This window comes from Aspergillus stella-maris (assembly GCF_047715825.1).
Source record: "Aspergillus stella-maris strain CBS 113639 unplaced genomic scaffold BDV14scaffold_17, whole genome shotgun sequence".
In the NCBI taxonomy this organism is placed as follows: domain Eukaryota; kingdom Fungi; phylum Ascomycota; class Eurotiomycetes; order Eurotiales; family Aspergillaceae; genus Aspergillus; species Aspergillus stella-maris.
In genome coordinates this window covers 411,278-435,073 of record NW_027396811.1, presented here as the reverse complement: position 1 = coordinate 435,073, position 23,796 = coordinate 411,278, and the positions used below count along the sequence as shown (strand labels likewise).

General features: G+C 51.0%; 10 protein-coding genes and 2 non-coding genes across 12 annotated transcripts; 6 read left to right on the top strand and 6 right to left on the bottom strand.

The window, feature by feature from the left end:
- Nucleotides 1–1,213: 1,213 nt before the first annotated feature.
- BDV14DRAFT_170827 (uncharacterized protein) lies at nucleotides 1,214–1,868 on the bottom strand. The gene has a single exon (XM_073768278.1). It carries the CDS (start codon nucleotides 1,755–1,757, stop codon nucleotides 1,542–1,544), a length of 216 nt encoding a protein of 71 aa, XP_073629837.1. The 5' UTR covers nucleotides 1,758–1,868; the 3' UTR covers nucleotides 1,214–1,541.
- Nucleotides 1,849–2,960, top strand: BDV14DRAFT_170825 (uncharacterized protein). Its single transcript, XM_073768277.1, has 2 exons — nucleotides 1,849–2,475; nucleotides 2,541–2,960. Exon 1 carries the CDS (start codon nucleotides 2,113–2,115, stop codon nucleotides 2,467–2,469), a length of 357 nt encoding a protein of 118 aa, XP_073629836.1. The 5' UTR covers nucleotides 1,849–2,112; the 3' UTR covers nucleotides 2,470–2,475; nucleotides 2,541–2,960.
- Nucleotides 2,961–3,089: 129 nt separating this feature from the next.
- On the top strand, nucleotides 3,090–5,949 carry BDV14DRAFT_170820 (1,4-alpha-glucan branching enzyme GLC3). The gene is made up of 8 exons (XM_073768276.1): nucleotides 3,090–3,269; nucleotides 3,343–3,467; nucleotides 3,559–3,658; nucleotides 3,761–3,873; nucleotides 3,932–4,623; nucleotides 4,678–5,013; nucleotides 5,074–5,704; nucleotides 5,818–5,949. The coding sequence occupies exons 1-8, from the start codon at nucleotides 3,239–3,241 to the stop codon at nucleotides 5,842–5,844; spliced, it is 2,055 nt and encodes a 684-aa protein (XP_073629835.1). The 5' UTR covers nucleotides 3,090–3,238; the 3' UTR covers nucleotides 5,845–5,949.
- A 705-nt stretch (nucleotides 5,950–6,654) lies between these two features.
- On the bottom strand, nucleotides 6,655–9,324 carry BDV14DRAFT_170814 (F1F0 ATP synthase subunit beta). The gene is made up of 7 exons (XM_073768275.1): nucleotides 9,046–9,324; nucleotides 8,806–8,972; nucleotides 8,582–8,667; nucleotides 8,472–8,514; nucleotides 8,046–8,362; nucleotides 7,139–7,988; nucleotides 6,655–7,082 (listed from the first exon to the last, which is right to left on the bottom strand). Exons 1-7 carry the CDS (start codon nucleotides 9,054–9,056, stop codon nucleotides 7,006–7,008), a joined length of 1,551 nt encoding a protein of 516 aa, XP_073629834.1. The 5' UTR covers nucleotides 9,057–9,324; the 3' UTR covers nucleotides 6,655–7,005.
- Nucleotides 9,325–9,576: 252 nt separating this feature from the next.
- BDV14DRAFT_170812 (cytochrome c oxidase subunit IV family protein) lies at nucleotides 9,577–11,200 on the bottom strand. The gene is made up of 3 exons (XM_073768274.1): nucleotides 10,749–11,200; nucleotides 10,479–10,672; nucleotides 9,577–10,373 (listed from the first exon to the last, which is right to left on the bottom strand). Exons 1-3 carry the CDS (start codon nucleotides 11,050–11,052, stop codon nucleotides 10,284–10,286), a joined length of 588 nt encoding a protein of 195 aa, XP_073629833.1. The 5' UTR covers nucleotides 11,053–11,200; the 3' UTR covers nucleotides 9,577–10,283.
- Nucleotides 11,201–13,004, bottom strand: BDV14DRAFT_170804 (actin-binding ADF family protein). Its single transcript, XM_073768273.1, has 6 exons — nucleotides 12,759–13,004; nucleotides 12,605–12,650; nucleotides 12,528–12,538; nucleotides 12,190–12,450; nucleotides 12,077–12,125; nucleotides 11,201–12,018 (listed from the first exon to the last, which is right to left on the bottom strand). Exons 2-6 carry the CDS (start codon nucleotides 12,608–12,610, stop codon nucleotides 11,881–11,883), a joined length of 465 nt encoding a protein of 154 aa, XP_073629832.1. The 5' UTR covers nucleotides 12,611–12,650; nucleotides 12,759–13,004; the 3' UTR covers nucleotides 11,201–11,880.
- Nucleotides 13,005–13,503: 499 nt separating this feature from the next.
- Nucleotides 13,504–16,114, bottom strand: BDV14DRAFT_36767 (SH3 domain protein). The gene is made up of 4 exons (XM_073776636.1): nucleotides 15,443–16,114; nucleotides 15,311–15,394; nucleotides 15,099–15,258; nucleotides 13,504–15,048 (listed from the first exon to the last, which is right to left on the bottom strand). The coding sequence occupies exons 1-4, from the start codon at nucleotides 15,535–15,537 to the stop codon at nucleotides 13,831–13,833; spliced, it is 1,557 nt and encodes a 518-aa protein (XP_073629831.1). The 5' UTR covers nucleotides 15,538–16,114; the 3' UTR covers nucleotides 13,504–13,830.
- Nucleotides 16,115–17,923: 1,809 nt separating this feature from the next.
- BDV14DRAFT_t59 lies at nucleotides 17,924–18,045 on the top strand. Its single transcript has one exon. It is a non-coding gene; the product is annotated as a tRNA-Met (tRNA).
- A 121-nt stretch (nucleotides 18,046–18,166) lies between these two features.
- Nucleotides 18,167–18,291, top strand: BDV14DRAFT_t60. Its single transcript has one exon. It is a non-coding gene; the product is annotated as a tRNA-Met (tRNA).
- Nucleotides 18,292–18,457: 166 nt separating this feature from the next.
- On the top strand, nucleotides 18,458–19,463 carry BDV14DRAFT_170799 (putative stress response RCI peptide). The gene is made up of 2 exons (XM_073768272.1): nucleotides 18,458–18,681; nucleotides 18,735–19,463. The coding sequence occupies exons 1-2, from the start codon at nucleotides 18,624–18,626 to the stop codon at nucleotides 19,142–19,144; spliced, it is 468 nt and encodes a 155-aa protein (XP_073629830.1). The 5' UTR covers nucleotides 18,458–18,623; the 3' UTR covers nucleotides 19,145–19,463.
- Nucleotides 19,464–19,538: 75 nt separating this feature from the next.
- On the top strand, nucleotides 19,539–21,293 carry she9 (putative mitochondrion biogenesis protein (She9)). Its single transcript, XM_073776633.1, has 2 exons — nucleotides 19,539–20,233; nucleotides 20,292–21,293. Exons 1-2 carry the CDS (start codon nucleotides 19,684–19,686, stop codon nucleotides 21,116–21,118), a joined length of 1,377 nt encoding a protein of 458 aa, XP_073629829.1. The 5' UTR covers nucleotides 19,539–19,683; the 3' UTR covers nucleotides 21,119–21,293.
- On the bottom strand, nucleotides 21,293–23,587 carry erg8 (phosphomevalonate kinase). Its single transcript, XM_073776635.1, has 3 exons — nucleotides 23,084–23,587; nucleotides 22,605–23,019; nucleotides 21,293–22,557 (listed from the first exon to the last, which is right to left on the bottom strand). Exons 2-3 carry the CDS (start codon nucleotides 22,922–22,924, stop codon nucleotides 21,468–21,470), a joined length of 1,410 nt encoding a protein of 469 aa, XP_073629828.1. The 5' UTR covers nucleotides 22,925–23,019; nucleotides 23,084–23,587; the 3' UTR covers nucleotides 21,293–21,467.
- Between the last annotated feature and the right edge of the window lie 209 nt (nucleotides 23,588–23,796).

The window sequence follows — 23,796 nt, the reverse complement described above, 5'->3', positions numbered from 1 at the left end:
CTACGCCCTACACCGACTCCCATAGTGCTGTTCCGCAGATCGGGAGTCCGGGACCCATAACCACGCGGCTCCCCTTGCATGGCCCAGCAATCTGGTTTGTCAAATGAGGATATGCGTGATCGGCGCCATCCTAGAGCTTCCGCTCCCAATCGCCGATTTGAATACCGAACGCCCTGCGTCATGAGGAGCTGCTAGGACTACTTTTGCCGATGTTGTGGGGATATACAACGGCTAAAGCCAATAATCAGGGACTCAGAGCAGAGTCCGGCTGTATGAGTCGTCAGGTTCCATCATCCAGCTGTCCGCAGTCCGCACAGTCTCCATGAACCATGCTGTCTACCCACTGACCCCTATCGATATTGCCTGTCTCCCACTTCCCGTACGCCACTCCATCCTGGGCTCTGGCGGCAATCGTACCGATTCTCAATACGTAGCGAGTATCGGAGACATGGAAGATTCCGTGCTTCAGCCCCGAAATCATATTGATCCTGAGCTTTCACGTCCCGATATTTGCCCAATATTCAAGCCTCATCCAAGTTCTACATGAAAGTTGTCGGCCCAGGAGCTATTGGAAAATTCGGCTCTGATCTGCGAGCATTAGACATCAAAGTCTGCAGGGCTAAAGGCATGGCCAGAACTCTCGCAAACACACGCCGGAAAAATCTGCCATATCCCATGAGCATTTCTTAGTTCAGCAGTCTTTGGATGCACTCCATAACGAGTCAACAATCAATCGTGACCGTACTTTGGCACCCCCCGGTTCATCTAAAGTGGATGAACTACTTGATTGTACGGTACCTGATTCGCTTGCTTGGCAAATGTCGATCTACTGCGCCGCTTGCACTTCCGAAGGTCATCCAATCGTATGCTCTCGCTTTGGCTCGAGGCGGCTTGAGTAAGACTTCCTCTGTGGAGCTATGGCTCAAACTATACTTCGACGCCGTAGGGTTCAGTGGCGCGCTTTACCACAAAAGATGAAGATGCAGATCACAATAGGCACGAATTACTCTGCAGATGTAGGCTGCATACATTCTGTAGGTTAAACGTTGGCTCTGCAGCCACGATCTCTTAGAATTCGATAAACGAGCCCTTGCTTACTGGTAACCAGGTTCTTGTTTTGCTTTAGGGAATGGCATTCTCGTAGGAATACCTCTCAGACAATCAATAAAGGGTACTGGCAAATATCTCATGGCGCTGTTATGTCCATGTGGGAGTGACAAGCTTGCTCCAACTGGTCAGAGCTTCGAACCCTCAGTCTCCAGCTGTATCCATTCATCCACAACCTAGACCGTCCGTACCTCAATGATCCTAAAATTCGAAATCAGCAAACGGGTTCGCCCGCCAAGTCCCTGAGTCGAAAGTCCTGCGAGCTGTACCGGATGTGCAACGATCGACAAGGACATGCTGCTGGAGATCCCTATTCAACGGCATATAAGAAGCAGCGTTTTCCTCGACCGTTCGATCTACTCTTTCTTTCTCACTATCCTTCACAAGCAAGTCGTTCTCTCGTTGACTCTTTTCCAACTTTAGTCATTCCCTAACTAAATACCCACACTCTTTAATACATTCACCATGAAGGCTTCTCTCATCTCTGTCATCGCGGCCCTTGCCGCTACTGCCGTGGCTCTCCCTGCTCCCACCATGACCACCACCAGCATCGAGTCCACCGCCACCAAGGCCGTCGACATGGTCCTCGGTACCGCTACTGGTGCCACTACCACCAAGGCTGCTGAGGCCAGCGGCAGCGGCCACATCATCCAGGACCTCGGTGTCCAGGTCAACGACGTCCTCGAATTCACCGGCCCCAACGCTCAGCGTCTCCTCATCCAGCTCAGCCCTGAGGTCGCTGGCCTTCTCTCCAGCCTCGGCCTCGGTGGCCTTGGTAGCGCCGTCGGCTCCATCGTCGCCAGCGCCAGCTCCGTCGGTGAGCTCCTCACCAACCTCGGCCCCGATGTCGAGGGTCTACTCGTCGTTGTTGGTGAGGGTGGTGACTACCTCCTTCTCCAGCTCGCCCCTACCGTTGCCGGTCTCGTCTCTGGCCTCGGCCTCCCCGGTCTCGGTGTCCCCGTTGGCTCCGTCGTTGCTACCCTCGGCAACAACCTCAAGCGTGACATGATCCTTGGCGACCTTGTTCCCCAGGTCCGTGACATACTCGAGGTCACTGGCGACAACTCTGAGCGCCTCCTTATCCAGCTCAGCCCCGAGGTTGCTTCCGCTGTCTCCGGCCTTGGTCTCCCTCAGGTCGGTGAGCCCGTTGGTGAGATCGTTGACGAGGCTTCCTCCGTCGGCGAGCTCGTTAACAAGACTGGTGCCCCCACCGACCAGCTCCTCACCGTTGTTGGCAACGGCGGCAAGGCTCTCTTGATCAAGCTCTCTCCTTCCGTCGCTAAGCTCGTTGCCAACCTCGGCCTCACTGGTGTCGGTGCCTCCGTCGGCTCCATCGTCGCCACCCTCGGCAACAACCTTTAAGAAGTTGTAAGTCTCACGATAACTGTTCTCGTCATTTTCTCGACGCATCAACTAATTGTTACATTTTACAGACTTCAACCACTTCCACCTCAACGATAACTCTTTTTTTTCATAATTCCTTTTAAAGCGGCGGAATAACGATGTACCTTATACCGTTTCTGACGTGGAGAGCCATGTTTGGCTGTTACTTCTTGTGAATAATCTTTGGATAATGGATATACCTCAGCTAGAGCTTTTTTATATAATGTCACGAGTCGAGACCCTTCAAATTTTCTTGCTCTTTTATCATTCTTATCTGTAAGGTAGCTAGCTAGCTGTTGACGGATGCGGCCGTGCGGAGCGTTGTGAGTCTGGCCGGTTCCGGAATGCAGGTAGGTAGTAAAGATAGTCTTAATCACGACAATTAATTGCCGCTACTATGCAGGCTATACTGGCCCAGCCAATAGACTGTGCATGATCCCAGTTGATAGATGCGGCTAGATGACTTGGAGGTGTCGTTGAGTTGTTGATAACTTGGACTGGAGGTGACATCACCGTTAACCTGACAGTCGAGGCACGGACCCCCGCATCGACCTCCCCCAGGAACAGCCCAGACTCAGAGCTCCGTCCTTGCCTGAACCACTTCTCCCCCCAGTCCGGTTCTCACTCTATTCTCCTCGTGAAAAATCCGGGCTTCATTCTCTTCTGTCGACTGACTATCCCCTCTTGAATTGATTCGTTGTAAAGCAGATAAGATAGCTATCAGCAGCTTCCCAGCATAGCTCCAGCCATGCCTCCTACAGCTCCATCAGACGGCACAGGTGGGTCACGTTCAGACAACGCAGAACCACCACCTCAATTCCTTTCTAACGACGATCAATCTACATTCCATAGGTATAATCGACCTCGATCCCTGGCTGGAACCTTTCCGGGACGCGATAAAGCGGCGGTACAACTATGTCGAGAGCTGGGTTAAGACTGTTGATGAGGCGGAGGGCGGGTTAGAGCAGTTCAGTCGGGTGAGCTTCCTTCTTTTCTTTCTGCTTCCTGGCAGTTTGTTTCGGTCCATGCTGTTGTTCATGGGCTAATTGGTGCTTGCTGGAACGACAGGGCTACGAGAAATTCGGCTTCAACGTCAGCGATAACGGTGATATCACGTACCGGGAATGGGCTCCAAATGCTGTTGAGGCGTCGCTGGTTGGTGACTTCAGTATGTCCGCCTGTTCTGTCCTGTCCAGTGTTTAGTCGGCGGGTGGAATTGCGGGTGAAGAAGCGGGTTGCGTTGCTTGCTGTGCTGTGCTGAACCTAGCAGACAATTGGGACATCACGGCCAATCCCATGACGAGGAACGACTTTGGTGTTTGGGAGATTGCTCTTCCTGCGAGTGACGGCAAGGCAGTTATACCGCATGATAGTAAGGTCAAGGTATGTGGCTATATCACTGTATTGTTGAGCATTGGGTGGTAGCTGATGTTTTCTGCAGATTGGTCTAGTTACACCCAGCGGAGAGCGGTTATATCGGATTCCAGCGTGGATAAAGCGAGTTGTTCAGGACCTAAACGTGTCGGCTATCTACGACTCTGTCTTCTGGAACCCGCCAAAGGAACAGCGTTATATATTCCAGCATGGACGACCTAAGAAGCCTGAGAGTCTTCGTATCTACGAGGCTCATGTAGGCATCTCGTCTCCGGAGACCAGAGTCGCAACTTACAAGGAGTTCACAGCCAATATGCTCCCTCGAATCAAGTACCTCGGGTACAACGCAATTCAGCTCATGGCTATCATGGAGCATGCCTACTACGCCAGTTTCGGATACCAAGTCAACAATTTTTTCGCCGCCAGCAGTCGCTACGGTAACCCTGAGGACCTAAAGGAGCTAGTTGACACGGCACATAGTTTGGGCTTAGTGGTTCTTCTCGACGTCGTGCATAGTCACGCATCAAAGAACGTCGACGACGGACTTAATCAGTTTGATGGCAGCGACCACCTTTACTTCCACGCTGGGCCGAAGGGCCAGCACGAACTTTGGGATAGTCGGCTGTTCAACTATGGAAATCATGAAGTCTTGCGGTTCCTTCTGAGCAACCTCCGCTTCTGGATGGAGGAGTATGGCTTTGATGGGTTCCGTTTCGATGGAGTCACTAGCATGTTGTATACCCACCACGGCATTGGGACGTGAGTAGCTCCTAGAGTAAAAACCAATTCGAGCAACAGCTAATCGAGATACAGTGGTTTCTCTGGTGGGTACCACGAGTACTTCGGTCCAGCAGTCGATGACGACGGCGTAATGTATCTGGCGCTCGCGAACGAAATGCTACACCGTCTCTACCCAGATTGCATAACCGTGGCAGAAGATGTCTCGGGAATGCCAGCACTGTGTCTTCCTCACAGCGTAGGTGGAGTCGGTTTTGATTACCGTCTCGCCATGGCTATCCCAGACATGTACATCAAGCTTCTGAAGGAGAAGTCTGACGCCGATTGGGACATTGGCAATCTCTCTTTCACTCTGACGAACCGCCGTCATGGCGAGAAGACTATTGCTTATGCAGAGAGTCATGATCAAGCGTAAGTCGTTCTTGCTCCTGTATAACAGCTATCAGTTGGGACATATGCTAAGTTTACCAGCCTCGTTGGCGACAAAACTCTCATGATGTGGCTTTGTGACAAGGAAATGTACACACACATGTCCACCCTCACAGAATTCACCCCCGTCATCGAACGCGGCATGGCCCTCCACAAGATGATCCGACTAGTAACCCATGCCCTCGGCGGCGAAGGCTACCTCAACTTCGAAGGCAACGAATTCGGCCACCCAGAATGGCTCGACTTCCCCCGTGCCGGCAACAACAATTCCTTCTGGTACGCCCGGCGCCAGCTAAACCTTACAGAAGACAACCTGCTGCGGTACAAATTCCTCAACGAATTCGACCGCTCCATGCAACTCACTGAAAACAAGTACGGCTGGCTGCATGCCCCCCAGGCCTATATATCTCTCAAGCACGAAGGCGATAAAGTCCTTGTCTTTGAGCGCGCGGGTCTCCTCTGGATCTTCAATTTCCACCCGACGAACAGTTTCACGGATTATCGGGTTGGCGTGGATAGGGGTGGTACTTATCGTATTGTTCTTGATACTGACGATGCGGCGTTTGGTGGGTTGGAGAGGAATGATCGGAGTACGAGGTTCTTTACGAGTGATATGCCTTGGAATGGGAGGGCGAACTTTTTGCAGGTTTATATTCCTACGAGGACTGCGTTGGTGTGTCTTCTCTTCTCTCTGTTCCTTCATCTTTCTGCTGCTCGTTCAGAGCTTTTGACGGCTTCTTCTCACCCCCTTCTTCGCATCAAATACTAATGCATCCATTTCTTTAGGTCCTCGCGTTGGAAGAAACGCTATAAACCACTCGCCAACCATCTCCTTCCATAATCATCTCGCCAACAGCATACGAGACACGCCGTCAAAGCATCCAATCTATACTTTCCATAATGCCATATATGTTTTTGTTTTTGTTTGTGTTTGTGTTTGTGTTTGTGTTTGTGCTTGACCGTCTGACGCATTTCTATTTATCTACTCACGTGTACATCTGCCCATTAATATCTATTACCACCTCTATAGCATTAGATTGAATGCATGCCTCATGAAATATCTACAGTTCAATGCCGGCGTTACTTGCTACGTATTTAAAACTAAAATCCCCCTACCCCTACTAGCCTCTAAGGAGGTAGATAGGCAGTAAACCGTGCCTTCCCAGTCCTCCCGTTCGCGGACGCCAGTCGTTCCTGCCTTCTCTAAAGACATAAACATTGTATAACGAAATAGGCAACCACAACAAACAACGAGAGGGTCGCGCCTTGCTTCTTTGGTTTCAACCCGTGCTCGTCAATGCAGGCAGGAGCAACTCGGCATCGTGCTTTCCTGATTAGGAAACGAAGCATTGGAACTATAGGGTTCGAGGTTGAAATGGAGCAAGAAAAGGCAAAGTTCAGGGAAATCAACTTAAGTAGAGAAAGGGCCTTTCGTGCGAAGTAGGCTGGTTCTCGCTGTCGAAGAGACTACTGCTTCCTCAACGAACGGGGTGCCGCAAAAACATGATTATAGTACCTTGGGAAAGATGAAAAAGTCAAGTGGGGGACGTGACTGTATGTACTGCTTGATACAGAGCCTTTAGAAGAGACTACAACTACATTACGCAGACTACAAGAAAAGAAGAGTATAAATCCAAATCGTGATTTCCAATCCAACAAAAGAAATGATACATGTTGTCCCTGCCCGCGGGTATAAGGCCGGGGTGTGGTCATTTAATTTTACTTACATGAGCACAGATATATTGTCACACAAGTCTATCCAAGCAGACTTCAAAAGAGGTACGTGAGGTGTAAGGGTCGAGTGTGCTCTTTTTTCCCTTATAGTGTAGAAAGGATGGGCTTTCTTTTTCAACTCAACTTCCTTCTTCTCAATTCGAGTACTGTACACGCATCGATGGAAAATGGAACGACGAGAAAAGGAAGTCCATGATGTCTAACAAAAAGGAAAAAGGGCGCTTGGAAGCAATATTACATTTATTTGGAGAGATCCGCCAAGATCTTCTCACCCTTAGCACGAGCGGAGGCGAGGTCACCAACCATGTAGAAGGCAGCTAGAGACCATGTTAGCATAAAGTATACATTTGAGTAGGAATGGAAGTTAACTCACCCTCAGGAAGGTCATCACCCTCACCGCTCATGATAGCCTTGAAGGAGCTGATGGTGTCCTTGAGGTCAACGAGCTTACCCTCGATACCAGTGAAGACCTGGGCGACGGTGAAAGGCTGAGACAGGAAACGCTCAAGCTTACGAGCACGCTCGACAGTAAGCTTGTCAGCCTCAGACAGTTCGTCCATACCAAGAATGGCAATAATATCCTGGAGGGACTTGTACTCCTGGAGCATCTGCTGGACGCGAGTGGCGGTGTTGTAGTGGTCTTCACCGACAATACGGGGGTCGAGCATACGGGACTTGGAGTCAAGAGGGTCGACAGCAGGGTAGATACCCAACTCAGAAATACCACGAGACAAGACAGTGGTGGCGTCCAAGTGAGCGAAGGTGGTGGCGGGGGCAGGGTCAGTCAAATCGTCAGCGGGGACGTAGACGGCCTGGACGGAGGTAATGGAACCCTTGGTGGTGGTGGTAATACGCTCCTGCATACCACCCATGTCGACGGCCAGAGTGGGCTGGTAACCGACAGCAGAGGGGATACGACCAAGAAGGGCAGACACCTCGGAACCGGCCTGGGTGAAACGGAAAATGTTGTCAATGAAGAGCAGCACGTCCTGACCCTCCTCGTCACGGAAGTATTCGGCGATGGTCAGACCAGTAAGGGCGACACGGGCACGAGCACCTGGGGGCTCGTTCATCTGACCGAACACAAGAGACACCTTGGATTCACCGTCGAGCTGAATGACACCAGTCTCCTGCATTTCGTGGTACAGATCGTTACCCTCACGGGTACGCTCACCGACACCAGTGAAGACGGAGTAACCACCGTGAGCCTTGGCGATGTTGTTCTGACGGACGGAGTATGTTAGAAACGCGCATAATAGTCATGTTTGCGGGAAACTTACAATCAACTCCTGGATGAACACAGTCTTACCGACACCGGCACCACCGAAGAGACCAATCTTACCACCACGGGCGTAGGGGGCGAGAAGGTCAACGACCTTGATACCAGTGACGAGAATCTCAGCAGTGGTGGACTGCTCAATGAACTCGGGAGCCTCAGCGTGGATGGGGGCGTACTTGGCGGCCTTGACGGGGCCACGCTCGTCAATGGGGTCACCAGTGACGTTGACGATACGGCCAAGGGTACCAGGGCCGACAGGGATGGTGATGGGAGCACCAGTGTCACGGGCAGCAGCACCACGGGTAAGACCCTCAGTACCTAAAATGGTATATTAATATCTTGTTTTTCGGGACAGCGTCGAGGGCAGGCCGAAGGGGCAAGTATCCGACGTGTCCACAACCGACAGCAGGGGTAAATAGCGACTTACCATCCATAGCAATGGTACGGACGACATTCTCACCCAAGTGTTGCTATGAGAAGGTTAGTTAAAGGAACTTGACATCATCAATTGGGGTCATTGCGGTATCGGATACATACAGAAACCTCGAGGACAAGCTTCTGGCCGTTGTTTTCGGTCTCAATGGCGTTGAGAATGGCGGGGAGCTTCTCACCCTCGAACTTCACTATAATCCCAAGTCAGATATCGTGTTTTGGGGTTGATTTGAGGTTGTTGTTGATGGAAGTCGCGATGAAATCCGGTGTAGAAAAGATTTTCGCGCAGCCGCCAACGGGGAGGATTCTGCGGGATCGAGGGCACATACCGTCGACGACGGCACCAATGACCTGGTGAATTTTTCCACCCTGAGCAGTCTCGGTGCTGGCGAACCTAGCGAGGGAAGGAAAGCCATTGAGCTTGGAGGGCTGGAGGGAGCGACGTGCGACGGAAGGTCGGGCAAAGGCAGCCCTCCCGAAGGTCCGGGCCAGACCGCTAATAAGAGGAAAAGACACAGGTCAGCGCGATTTAAAATAATTAGAAAAGGAATAATTAAAAGGTAACAAACCTCTTGAACATTGTGATGGTGTTGAAGAGCGAAAAGGGTATAGATGGAGACAGGAGAGGAGGATGGGAGAGGAAGAGAGAGGAGGAAAGGGAAGAGATGAGGTTGGAACTTGGGAACACGAATGTGGCCGGCTTAGCCTGGTTAGTCTGGTCGGGGCTTGTGCCGACGGGTCCCGTGATCTTCCGCACCGGGGCAACAGCTGGTCAACAGGGCAGCTGCGAGCTGTAGCTAGCACTATAAATTATTGATCTGTCTAAATTGTATGCCAGAATAAAGTCTAAAAATTTCTGTATCGTGATATTCAAGCTCGAGTCGACCTCTGGTGCCGTCGAAGCTCCCGAGCTCGCCCGGTTGTTACGGGAACTCAAAATGAGGAGGTTCGCGGTCTTGGCACGGATGCAAGGAAGAAGAGCTGTCCCGGTGAGCTGCTGTGGGCTCCCCAACGACGCGTTATGCTTTCAGTTAGAACAGTAAACAACTAGTACTGAAGCTTTGATCATTTAAGATATATGGAATTGTCTATAGTAGTGTCTAGAAAACAGTTGTACTCCGTAGCCAACCATCACTTCGAGCTTCCCCAAAACAGCTCTAACCTATTGCGGATGAAGAATGACCGCCCCAAAATTTTCAACCTGCTGGGGAACCCCTGCTATGCCATAACCGTAGCATTAGCCAGCCATATATCACAAAGTAATATATCAACATTCAATTCAATGCTTTGTAGTGCATAATTCAATGGCAGTAGCTTTTGGGAAACCCATCGGTGTTGGCGAGCAGTGATGTACGTCGAGCTATGTTGTCATGCAGAGCTCAGCGAACCACTTACGTAGCAGTTCCAGTAACGACGCAGTAACTCTCAACGACATATACCCCATATACATCATCATCCCCAAGCGTAAGCGTGCGGTAGAGTTAAGCTTAGACATTTGCATGGCTCAAAAATTTTTACAGAAACATAATTGACATTTACCAGAGATCTTGTACAAATATCAAAAGGGAAGCACAACTGACTCTATGGCTACAAAAGAAATGCGTTGATATGGCACAGTACGAGATACATGGGTCTTTTCGGCTGGAGTAGAAGAAACAAGTGAGGCACAGGCGAACAGTCCTGCTCACGAACAATCGGCTAGAGCCAGCATTGCCAGGGAGTGTTGGTTGATAGGCGCTCGGTTGCATGACGTCCTATCGAGTATGTCCAATGCGATACCTGACTCTCCCAAGTTCTATATATCAACTTATGACTTCTCGGCAGGGGGGCTCTGAACGAATCCCTTGCCCTCGTAGCCCTCGGCGCTGATACCGTAAATGGGGTTGATCTTCTCGCGCTGTTGGAAGGAGAAAGCAGTTAGCAACAATTCGAGATAGAAACACAATTGATCGCACAAAGAGCGACCAATCGCAGATTTCAAGATATTTGCGGAGTTACATACCAGAGCGTACTCGTTGGAGGCCTCCTGCCACTCCTTGCTCATGGTCTTGGGCTGCTTGCCAGCGAAGGCGTGGATGGCGTAGAACACGGCGACAGAGACGGCGACAAGCTGGGTAACCTTGAGGAAGATCTTGAGACCCTCACCCTTGGGGGGCTGAGCGCGAGGTCCGTGAGGTCCGAAAGCGATCCAGTAGGCTATATCAAAGCAAAACAACCACGATCAGCAAAATTCCAAGACAGCCATGAACAAGTCATTCTTGGGCAAACATACCGGCCTTCTTCTCCTGGAGAGTCATCTGGTTCCAGTCAACCTGCATGCGGTCACGGAGCTGCATCCACAGGTCGGCCTGCTCCTGAGGGGGGAGGGTCTCCCAGCGCTTCTCGATACCGGCGAGTGTGGGATTAGCAATGGCGTGCTCGGAGGAGGCGGCGCGAGTCTGCTGGGGAGCGATAGCCTTCTTCTCAACCTGAGGACGGGCATTGAGGCAAGCCATGGGGGTACGGTAGGAGCGAATGGCAGGCATCGGCAGAGCCGAGCTACGAGCGACAGCTCGAGAGACGGAGCGAGAGAACATTGTGTGCGAGGGGCCGGCGGGCGACAAAATATAAATCAATTATCAAAAATACACTCTTGTAAAAGCGAAACGATCAATGCCTCAGTGCCGAGGGTGATTGATGCAGGGGACGAAGGGGGTTGTGATCGAGAACTTGCGATGGAAGAGACACAGACGACGTTCAACTGTGGTTTGAGGTGCGGAAGTTCGACGACCCGGACTAACCTGGTTTTCGCGCCCGCTCATTGGCCCACATCCCAACTCCTTCCTGTCACTGATCGCACCACCCCCTTCATATTCCTAATCTCCCCGTTCTCACTGACTGGCTGCACTGCATTAGCTATCGAGTCTAGTGCTATATTCTTACGTGTCTTGACATGCGGCGCTAGTTTCGGGGTCTGCTCTATCGCTCAATCGAGCAGGGGATGGTCGGTGACTCGGCCGATGGCTCATTTACGTCAACAATACCTGCTCGGCGTTTGAACAACTATCCAAACCAACATCCGTCTAGCAAACAGTTATATGGTGATATCGTCTCTTACTTTACACCTTGCTGCGAGGGTCATCCACTGCAGCAGGCAGAAGTCTTCTGTACAGGCAAACGCTGACGAAAAATGAGAATGGAATAGGAGAAAGTGAAGCCCTCCACAAAGCTCGTTCGCAGAGAAATGTCACGGTCGCGAAACACGATAAGGTCACTATTCAGGCAGTCAAGTCGTAACGATCTGATATTGAACTAAACGCGCGCGAGGATGGTTATCGGCGCTCCGTCAAACTCAATCAAGCAGTCGTATAGCGCGAAACCCCACGCCAACACATTTTGGCTCGGTCCCAGCCGTCGCCATTCGTCTATTTGGCCTTGCCACCGCTGGCCTCGTGGAGGAGGACCTTCCACGCGATTTCGCCCTTGTCATCGGCGTGGATGGAGTTGGCAACGTTGAGGGCGTTCTTGAGAACCTCGCGGGTGCTAGCGTAAATCATGGAAGCCTATTGTTCTCTGTGAGCAGTTTGTTGCGGATATCGTCAGGATCAGGCAGCAACATACCTTCATGGGAGTACCTTGAGGAACCCAGGAGATGAAGATGATCTTGCTTCTGCAATTCGGGAACTTGTCAGCCTGGCGCGTCCCTGTGCTGGAAGAGAACTGGTCACGCATACCTCTGGCCCTCACCACCACCAAGGTCGTACTCGACGTCGTAGACAGCGTAGCGAGGAAGAGGCTTGCCATTGGCATCCTTGGCTTCATCGAGCTTGTTGAGGAAGACCTCGTAGTCGGGGTCTTCGGAGATGGTGTCGACCACGACTTCCTTGTTGTTGTCGGCAATCTTGAAGATGATGAACTTGGGCTTAGCTCCTGAGCGGCCGCCGGTCATGCGAAAGTCGTTGAATGCAGTGATGCACTCATCCTGGATGGAGACACTGAACGTCGTATCCCGTCAGAACCGTATAACTCGAATGACGACAATGACGACGAAATCTCAAATGAATAGACATACCCGGATGCGAGCTAATCAACAACGAATATAGTCAGTATAAAGCAATCTTCAAGGGCGCATTTGAATAAAATACATACAGACATTGTTTCTGTGAAATAGGTGCTTTGCAACCTTTATATTCAACTGCACTCAACGACGTCAGCCGTAATTGCTCGCCTTTTCGCCCGATCACTATCGGAAGAGGAGGGGGAGGAGGGGTATAAATATATCAGCCGCAAGGTAATCACTAACCGGCAAGAAAGAGAAGAAGGTGTTGGAAATCGGGAACTTTTCGAGGGTACTTCCAAGGGTATCGGGGAGCGGAAAGAGAGGATGGGGGAACCGAGATGGAGATAGAGGGGCATTCAGTGAGTTCCAAGTTGTTGTGCTGCGTTAGCCGTTGCTAGTGGGGAGGCCCCCTCAACCGCACGTGATTCGCTGCCGTAAGACCAAAGCCACACTGTCTGTCAGCCCCTGAATATTTACGTAGGCTAGGTCAGGCTGGAACTTTTCAGCTGGAGAATCGTGCAGCCTGCAGCTGCGGCTATTTTGATACATGGTTATTATTTGAGGCTGCCTATGTTAGGCTGATCTCCCTACAGCTGGTTCACGGTGTTTTGACTGGCTATATGTATGGTAAGGTGGAACTGGCCGAATATCTGGATCTCTAATATGGGAGGTCACGAGAAGTTAAAGTATACGTACATACATCAATATGTAGCAGAGAAGTCAAAGTACAGACACTGTGGACCAGATGAATGTGAAAGTGAAAAAAATGTCCACTCCATATGACGAATAAAAAGCTCTTCCTCTCCAGATTAGAAAGCACCGAGTGCGTTGCTGTGAACCCGCAGACAGTATCGTCGTAAGAGTGTATGAATGCAAGACGAAAAGAGCATTTCTAACACTAATGGAGCAAGCTTTGCGTAAGAAGGGGGTATATAAAAATGATGCGCTAAAGGAAAGAAAGTCGTCTCAGACGCACGCAGATAAGTCTCGAGGATCTGCTGAGCTATGGACAACGGTATGGCGAGGTCAGGTCAGATAATCCTCCACGGTGCGAAGAATAGGCTGCGCGTTTGTTGGAAGAAGCCGGGAAGCTGGGGCTAATTGATCGATTAGGAAGCCATCAGCCGGAGGATATCAAGCGTTGAGAGAGAATGTTGATGAGCAATGGGATGAGGCAGAAAACCACGTCCTCCCCAGTGGTAGGCAGAAAACAACCGCTCCTCGAGAATAAAAAGCGAAGAATTAAAAAAGGCGTTATCGTGAAGGCGTAAACCGGCATGAGAATCCCATGCTCTAATAAAGACATAGATGCATATTATTCTGCTGGTTCCTCATCCCCTTGTCCACCATCAATAATTTTCCTCCAGTGTTGTGGCAGACAAACGCAAACCAACGGGAAAGCCTTGATCTCTCCCGATGGGGCCGGTGACGTTCTCTGAGAGCGGCTCGAGACGCCACTGTCGCGCTGTTCCCGGTGTCTAGCATCGTAATCTCCTGCACTTTCGGGTACGCGAACACCTGTCGCCCACCCATCATCCCAGATACCAATGACCTTGATCATCTCGCCTCGGTCTAGGCCAAATTCGTCGCCGGCCCGGGGCTGGTAAGCCCAGAGTACCGCAACCTTGTCACCGGGATGGATGTCGTCCTGCGAATAGTAATCTTGGAAGGAGGATAGTTGTTCTGACTGACCACTGGTCAGTCCTTCCGGAGAGGAGTAATTCCCAACTGTACCAGAGCGGGGAGAAGTATCGCTGCCTGCACCTGCCAGGGCCGAGTTACTGGAAAGAGACCCATGACGTTTGCCCGTTGTAGGTGGGATCTTCTTATTCATAGCTCCAGGGCTTGCGAAACCTTCAGAGTCGGAAGAATCGCTATATTTGGCGCTGCCAAGATAGGGCCCAGAGTTGCGCGAGCGGCCCGGGGAGGAACTCGGTGCCTCTCGTAGCGCTGACATCCTGGTGACACGTCCAGGCGCGGCGAATGCTGCACCTCCAGCCTGAAGCATTGAGGATCCTTTTCGTTGCGGGTTGGGTCTGTTCAACGAGTTTTCATCGCTCACGCGGCGTTTCCGTCGGCAATACCATATCAAGCCAAACGCTATCAAAGCAGCCAGTAAAGCAAAACCAGCGACGGATCCTATCACAATGCCCGCAATCTGCCCACCAGATAAGCCACCATCTGAGTCATCTCCTGAGTCTGGATCGGACGTATAGATAGGGACAAACGACATGGACGGAGTGGGGATATCGACCCCTTCGCATCGAGTTGCGGCATTTGCATTTATACAGCAGGAATCCGTTGAGTTGGTTGTACTTGTCGCGCAGAATCCACATAGTCCCATGAGGTTCGAACGGTAGCCGCATTCGTCGGGTTCATTGTCTGATGCCGATATGCATGTTTCGATAAGCGAACCCTCGGGGCCAGTGCACACAGCGAAGTCTGAGCGGACTTGGTTGAGATAATCGCTTCGGCGGTCTGGGCACAGCTCATCGTTCATCGCGATTTCTTCCTCGCTCGAAGCCATCAATGCCTGCTGCAGTTTTAGGATATGAAAATGAAGGGAATGAACTGGGCACGTACGCAATCTTCGGCACACAGCGGCCGTGTCTGATCGGCTGTGAGGTTACAATCTTCCGCAGACTGTTGAACCAAGCCATTGCAAATGGCACTGACGGTATAGCGCGCATAGTAGTCGCTGCTATTTGACAAGTCACCTTGACAACCCAGGAACATGGAATATCTATCGCGAGTCAGTATGGCGCGCTTATCTAGGTAGATTGAGGTAAACACACTTGCTCTCAATGTACGCTCCTGATATATAATTGTTGAGTTCACGATCGAAATCTGCCAGGTCCGTCACGTTCTGCAAAAAAGGGCTGCCACAGTTAGCTGTGTCAACCTACCTAGAATGGAGACAAACGCACAAATCGGTGTAGAGACCGGAGTCTGTGGAAATGGACGACGCATTGAACGCAGGGCATTGCGTCGAGTCTGACAAGGAAATGCAATTGCCGGACATGATGGTCCTCGATCGTTTTCGAATTGGTGTCGCTAACGATTCGTTCGGGCTATATCACGGCTCGGGGGTCTAACAGGCGAATTGGTGGCAGATCTCTGTCATGTTGTATCGTTCCCTTTTGTCTCTATACCGAATTCAATGGCCTCGAGCCCGAAAGTACCGCTGTCGGACTTTAGAAAGAATGGCGGAGACCTGAGTCTCAGAGGCGACCAAAGAAGAGAAAAGAAAGGAAAAGGTCCACGAAAGTGATGAAGAATTGAAGGCAAACGAGCGACGGGTTCCACACGGGGAGTTGCAAAATGAGGAACTGGCGAAAGCAACTCGACTCAACAAAGGGGATGCAAGTACACAAGCGTACCAGGGGAGCGCGCTGATCGAGAGGCAGAGACGCAGAGCTAAACCCAGCAGGAAGTAGTCCAGGCCGACTCCGTAAATAGATGAACCCGTGATTTCGGGCTTACACTTTGTTCCTGGCGCGCAGAATCTTCACACAATCCCGCAGTCGCTTTCCAAGGATCCCGGCACAGGAGGCTGAAGCAAGGACACCTCTAAGTATCAGATTGACGACAAAGAGGAAACGAGATGAGGCCCTGGTCCAGACTGCAGTAAGGTTGGCTCAAAGTCGAAAGGGGGGGGCGCACGGCTGGGAGGTTTGTCAAATAACGAGAAATCGCAATTTAACCAGCCTCCACCCAGTCCACTCGAGCTAATCCCTTCAGGCAGTCCAACAACAAATTCAAATATGAGATCAGTTACACCACCGCAAGGTTCTGCTCTCGTATCCTACTTTTGAGCTCGCCTTGAAATAAGCAGGTGCACTTCGGCCTTGCTTCCTGCGAGGTCGGACCCCTGTTATTTAACAATGAGTATTCTCCGCTTGGCCGAGTTCTGACCATGGTCGATATCTATCCAAAAACCCTGACTCGGCAAATTCAACCACAGATCAAGCGGGGAGAGCAGGACCCGTGAGAAGAATCCACCGTCCACGCTGGCTATGAACTGTGGGTGTGGGATTTGAGAGTTGAGACTTGAGAGTGAGACTGAGAATTGTGGCCCTGTGGGTTGTGTGATCTGTCTCCGAGACAACTCTCTCTCTGCGGTAAACCAGCTGGCCGTTGATTGACGTGGCAGACTGGGTGTGAGACTACTGCTATCATGTCCTTCCGATACATCGCAAGCGGAAGAAATCTTAGGAAAGGACAAGTCACGCTCTCTTACGACCAATTCAAGTGTCTATGTGGATGGAAAATGTCTTCTGGTGATTTCGCAAGGACTGGTGCAGGCCTGCAAGGGTCGGTTAAGCCTTGGACCATCGTATTTTCCCGGCCTCTAGATCGTATTTGACCGTGTTTCAGATTCTGCGGGATGGTTCATCGCCATGTGCTCCGTCCCGCCGCCGCTAATCTGCCATCATCCGTCTTGATCACCTGACCTTATCTTCGTTCTCCCTCCGCCAGTCAGCGTCTATTGAGTCTTGACTGCTTGGACAGTAACCTAGAGAAGGACCTGGGGTAGGAATGTAATCTGCTTGTATGCAGTGTTGACTGGGCCTTCGTTCCTTGCAGGCTCGTATAGTCCTTAGCACCGGCGATGCTCTCTAGCATGTCTATTCTCCCAGTCTCCATCGCTGTCTTGTCCTTGTCCGTGCGTTCAATGCAACATGTTCCTGCGCACATACTCCTCTTCCCCATGGCCGTGGTCATGTCATTGAGTGCTATATAGTATATAGGCAGTGATTTTATGTCGTGTAGGAGCGTCTGCTAGTCTCTATTCACTGTATGAAAGTCACACGTCATAGCTGGGAGACACTTGTCGGTTTGCTCTGTGTATCTCATCGAAGGCAGATACAATAATTGGGTATCCAGACGTTGCATCCTAGTACTTTTGCGCTTGGTTATCTGCAGTTTGCTGCGCGGTTTTTTCCTGTCCTGGCTAGTATTTTCCTGGCCGCGTGTCGAAATATATACTTCAGGACTTGGCGGTAAATCCAGATAGGCGCGGAGCAGAGTTGCTGTAAACTGCCACATTTATCAAAATCTGAATCATCGAGACAAGTCAATATCATGAGCAGTCCAGCCAGACATATATGCATCATGATCCCGGAACATAGGCTATTACATGTATACGTTATGACCTTCACACAGTGGAGTGGCCGAGGGATGGGCATTGGCCAGCCGAGCCCTGTCTTAATGTGGACTAGGGCATTCGGTACGAGGGCGCGCTGGGTTTAGCGTTTTCTGGGTTTGTTTTGTTGACTTCGATGTGGTCTAAGCTAACTCTTTTTGATGGGATAGCCATAACTATTGTCCATCATAGCCCTCAGCAATTGATATGCCCAATTGTCATGGGCAATAGTACAGTTAAGGAAGGATTGCAACAACCAACCAGCATGTTAGCTCAGGGGAAGAGCGCCGGGCTCATAACCCGGAGGTATGTCTCACACAAATCAATTAAAGCAGCCAAATTCTAACAGTAACTAGGACCCTGGATCGAAACCAGGACATGCTATATTCATTTTTTTTTTTGCATTTTTTTTCCCCACTTCACCCTGTCCACTCACATTCAGTTTTTGTACTCTCTTCTTTTTGATCTGTCATGGTTACTAAAAACTTCCCACCAATAACCAATCAGCATGTTAGCTCAGGGGAAGAGCGCCGGGCTCATAACCCGGAGGTACGTCTTGACAAAATCGTCACTGTAAAACCAATATATCTAATAATGACTAGGACCCTGGATCGAAACCAGGACATGCTATATGCATTGCTTTTTTGCTCCTTGTAGTGGATTTACCATTTTAAGATGATTTGGGGCGCTTTTTTTACTGCTTGGTGCCAATACACAAAGCACTGCGACATTTTGTGTGGCATAATACCCGAGCCACCTCATGAGTCATTGATATGCGCTAGCCACAATGGCCGCCGTAAGCACGTGATCTGTGATATCATCTGACCGAGGCTGTGTACGGGAGAGTAGTAGGCATCAGCGTCATTCGTATCACCAAATTCTTTCAACCTCAGACTCACTGTTCAAGGCTAAATTGTGGAAATTTTGACCATCATACAACCAGCTAACTATCCAAATTAACCATGTGTGGTTCGGATTTGTTCCTTGCCATTCTGGCTGTCTTCTTTCCACCCGTCTCAGGCAAGTTCAGGTTCTTCATAGTTGATGACATTCCCCGCTAACCCCTCTCTCAGTGTGGATTAAGCTAGGTATATGTACCGCTGATTCAATCATCAACATCGCTCTCTGCTGTCTCGGTTACATCCCTGGCCTTCTCCATGCGTGGTACATCATCCTCAAGCACCCAGAGCCGGACTATGACGATCCGTCATATGAGCCTGTCCCCAACCGGAGAGGTGATGTCGAGAATGGGAACGTAACATACTACTATGTCTCTCACCAGTCTGCACCGAACCAAGGCCAGAGAGGCTACGGCACACTACCTCCCCAGCAGGGCTCAGGACAGCCCAGGCAGCCTGCCCCTAAGCCTCAGCATGAACAACCAACAGCCGGCAGCAGCAGCCAAGGACAGGATGAATCGCGACCGCCCCCTACCTATGCTGAAGCTGTCAAGGGCGACAACAAGGTGCAGAGCGACGATTAAATTCGACTCGAGTTGACTTCGTGCCACGCACCTACACGACACCCGCATCCACACCGAGATACCCTACTATACTACCGACCATGGTCCTTGACGAACTGATTACTACTGACGACTGTTCCTCCGTGTCATGAGCTGCCTATGCGACTGTTGGCAATTAATGCTGTTTTTCGAGCCTCCGTCCCCATTGTGTTTTTTGAAGCCTTGTATAAATAGTGCTTAAAGAATAAATAATATGTTGCTATCGTTATCTCGCGCCGTAGGTATCTTTGCTTGACGACACCGCACTCCGTGGGGCCTGAAACGTCGCGTAAAAGTAGAGAAATTATTGAGAAATTCGTAGCATAAATCTATATTTTACGCAAAGCCTGCGAGCCAACGACTAGGTGAAGGTGCCCTCTGTCAATGATGGAGCTATGCGGACTGCTGAGAGCTAGTTCGGCACCCGAAGAGCCGCCGCTTTCTCCGCCAACCTTGGAACTTACCCGGTCACCCCGGCCATCAACAACAAACCAACGGTCCTTGCGACCTCTTAAACCACGATGCAGTTGATGCCATGGCTGCTTAGACACAGTCTACGTACCGGTTTCGAAACCTCGAGAACCTCTCTTTCAATCCGTTCACGCCTCCCTTCTTTTCCCGCGCCCAAGACTTTTCAACCGAGCGATGCACGGCGCAATTTCTCAGTCTGCCTACAATGCCATTTCCGCGCCCAGCCTCCTTTATTGTCGGATGAATTGAAGAAGCAGACCAATGAGAAAACTGAAGACAAACCAAAGGACGCAGAAACACCCAGTGCCACATCGGAGAGCGCCCGGGATGCAGATAGAGATGCGGGGCCGCAAAGACCTCCGCACGCGGCGGAGGACTCGGTGAGGACGCAGGGACAGGAAGGACAAAAGATCGACTGCAAGCAGGCAGAGCCAGGAGGCCTCCCTTCATACATCGAGAACCGACGGTCGCAATTCGCGAAGCAGTTCAGTACCGTCATGGATAACCTACAGTCGAACGTATTCGTGGCTGGCCAGCGATTGAACGACTTCACTGGATATTCGTCTATTGAGGCCTTGAAAAGGAATATACAGCAGCAGGGTTGGTCCCCTTACTGCCCAAAATAATTACTTAGATTGAGAATGTTAACGGCAACCAGAGGACCGCCTCCGAGAAGCCCGTCTTAAAGTCCGCACCGCGAAAGAAGCCTACGCAGCCGCCATCAACCGCCGCTCGACCTCCCAGCGTGAAGTCAACGAGCTCCTACAGCGCAAACACACCTGGTCCCCGACAGATTTGGAACGGTTCACACTTCTGTACCGTAATGACCACGCAAACGAGGTGTCCGAAACCGAAACACAAGAAGCCCTGTCCGCTGCCGAACGTGAGTCGGAAGAGGCTGCTGCACAGCTGACAAAGAAAATTCTATCTCGGTACCACGAGGAGCAAGTCTGGTCAGACAAGATTCGCCGTATGAGTACATGGGGTACTTGGGGCTTGATGGGCGTCAACGTCCTTCTGTTCTTGGTCTTCCAGATCGCCGTCGAGCCATGGCGTCGGCGGAGACTTGTCAAGGGATTTGAGGAGAAAGTCCTTGAGGCCATTGAAAAGGAGAAGATCCTTGCTCAGGCCCAAGTTCTGCCCACTACTGTGCCCGCCGCTACCCCCGAAGCCACTCCCATGGTCTCGAACACCTCGGAGAAGACATCTGACGAGACTGCCGCCCCTGCTACACCAACCGTCACTACCCAAGAACTCCCTGCCGAGATTCCAGCCATTAGTACCCCAGAACCTACCGCCCACATCCTTCCTGAACCCCCATCATCTCGGACGGCAGTCGAGTCATGGCGCGAGTATGCAAATGACCTTGTTAGTGAGGACCCCATTACCGTCACTCGCCGCGATATATCCATCGTCGCTGCTAGCAGTGCTGCGGCTGGTGCTGCTGTCACGGGACTTATACTCGCGTTGACGCTGCAGCGATAAGTCGAGCGCAGATAATTTGCGTCTCTAACCACCTTGTTCTTAAGCCTGTAATATTACTCATAGCCTTTGTGAAGACAACAAGGAATAGATTCCATGTATATGTTATTAGCGCTTTATATCACCCATATATTTCGATAGATATTTTCCTTGAATATTACTGCAAGCGTAACACTGGGATACGCTTGTCGTCGAAAATAGCTTGAGATATATTGTTTATTCATTATCATGCTTGTAGATGCTCAACACCTCATGCACTTCGTAAGTAGTCGTTGCCCTTGGGGCACAAAACCCGAAATCGGAAAAGCTCAGAGATATGCTCTAACCTAGCGCTTTAGCACCACCCCTCAGTCTACAACCAAACCCGATACTGCTCTAGCGACTCGTTCTCCAAGCCGAGAGACCCATGACGCACACCGAGCAGACGGACTTTGCCAACCTTACCACCAAAGTCATCCTCCACTTTACTTTCCCAGTTCTCAAAGAGTTGTTGCAGGCGTTCGATGACGGCTGGTTCGTCTTTGATCAAGACTGCCAGTGCGTCGTAGCCTCCTGCTCCTGGGACGACGCCGCCTACGACGCCCTCAAACTCGGAGATGGCATCGAGGAGCTCCGTTTGAACCTTTGGCTCGATGGGGACATCCGATTTGGTGGTCATGCTGCGGATGTGGTTGCGGGAACGCTGGATGAAGCTGCGAACGTCGTCGAAGCCCTTTTCGGGGTTCTGAGAAAGTTGCTTAAATTCGAGGCAAAGTCTTTCGTTGTTAGACTGGAGGGCATTCCAGAGGAGGTCGGCCTCTTCCTTGTTTTGCTTTCGCCATTCGAGCACTTTCTTGACCATTGATGGAGTTTGGGAGCCGCATTCGACGTCGCAGAGAACCATTTGCATGCCGCGCGGGAGAGTCATGCCAAAATCTAAGCACTCCGTGTCCCAGGGATGTTCTGGGTCAGCATCCTCGACAACCTTGAACAATCTTTCATCAAATCCAGGACTGCCGGCGTCACCGATGGATTCCAGGATCGAGGGCGAGAATCTACGATAGAGGCAGGAGCCGTAGACGGCAGCAGCAACGTCAAATCCGGATCCGACCTTTCCTTGCGCAGCACAGTGAGCGGCCTGCGCCAGGTTATGGAGTTTGTCACGGGCAGCGCCAAGATCGTCAGGCTGCATGGTGCGGTGAATTACAAGCGCCGACACTAAAGAAGTGACCAAAGCCGCAGAAGAGCCGAGACCAGTCTTGTGTGCCTCGTGCAGTGGGACACCGAAGTTGACAAATTCACCAGGGTTGCGTTCTGAGGATTTGGAAAAGGCGGTTTCTGAGTAGTAGTCGTTGTCGGCCAAGATGGTAATTGACAGCGAGCCAAAGTCTTTTGAATCAGCTACATAGCTGATGTACGACAAAGCGTAGTTCAAGGAGGTCTCGACGAAAGGATTGCCGCGCCTAATATAGTCAGTTCCGGCGGATTGAATGAACCCAGGACGGCTTACCCTTCATTCTTTTGCACCACTTTGATTCCACCGCCATTCTCAGAACGTTGAATACCATATTCCCACGCAGCGTCCACAAATTGCGGCGAGCGAACGACAACCAGGTCCTCATTATCCTCAGTCCCAGCGCCCCCATTCTCTTTTTCAGGCTCGGAGGATCTTCGAAGACCCTTGCGGAGTTGTTCCACCACAACGTGGATGCGGGCGTCAAGGGCAAAGACGGTTCCTGTATACGCTCGGTCCAGCACAAGATACCCACCGGTAAGCAGGACTTTACCGGGAGCGGATACAGCCGTACTCGCTGAGGATTTATAGGACATGATCGAGGGGTGAGGGCTTGGTTTTGGTGGTGCGTTGTCTCGGGATGCGGGGCTTTAATTGCGAATCGCTAGAGGAGTTGGAGACTGAAGGACCCCTGAGATTCGGAAATGTTAGCAAACATGAACAAGAAGAAGCAAACACAGGCCAGGTGAAGGTACCCAATAAGCCAAGGTTGCAATCGGTCAATCAAGGAAGCACTGGTGAACCCCGCGGCGCGTAGCTTTGTACAGGCGATTACTTCCTCACGGCGAGAGGTGACAGACAACTCGGGCGGGATGAGATGGAGATTTAAAAGGGTTCAAAGATGATATGCATAAGGGATCACATATCAGTCGGCCACAGTCAGTCTAGGAATCGGTGATCAGGTCCCATTGCTTGTTTTGATGATCGACTGGACCATCTCGCATACTGCCCGCCATGGCTGTGGCTGGAGCTGACAAATGTGGCTAGTGCAGGGTTTAGTGCCTGGAAAACGAAGACTCGAAGAACGGTCCAAGGAGGGAGTAACTGTTACTCCGGAAGTTTACAGACTGCTGCTGCATTTTTGAGACCAGAGAGACATTTCTAAAGTACGCAGGAAATCCTTTGTCCGCTCATCCGAGAATGGAATATAACGGTCGCAGTCGCTAGAATATAAGAGGGGTTGGAGAGGTATTCGTCGAGATGCCATTGGTTTTGAAGCCCTCATCATACGATCACAGTCCTTGTCTGCGGAGTCCTGCTCCTCCACGTTTCACGGAAAATCCACGGTCTCGGGAATATGTCTCTTTCCGCTAGTGATGTCGCCAACAGTGCTAAACATGGGTGCTAGGCCTAAAAGCAAGTGCTGACAGTTATCTCGTCCTAATTGGGCTATTCGCATGTGAACTGC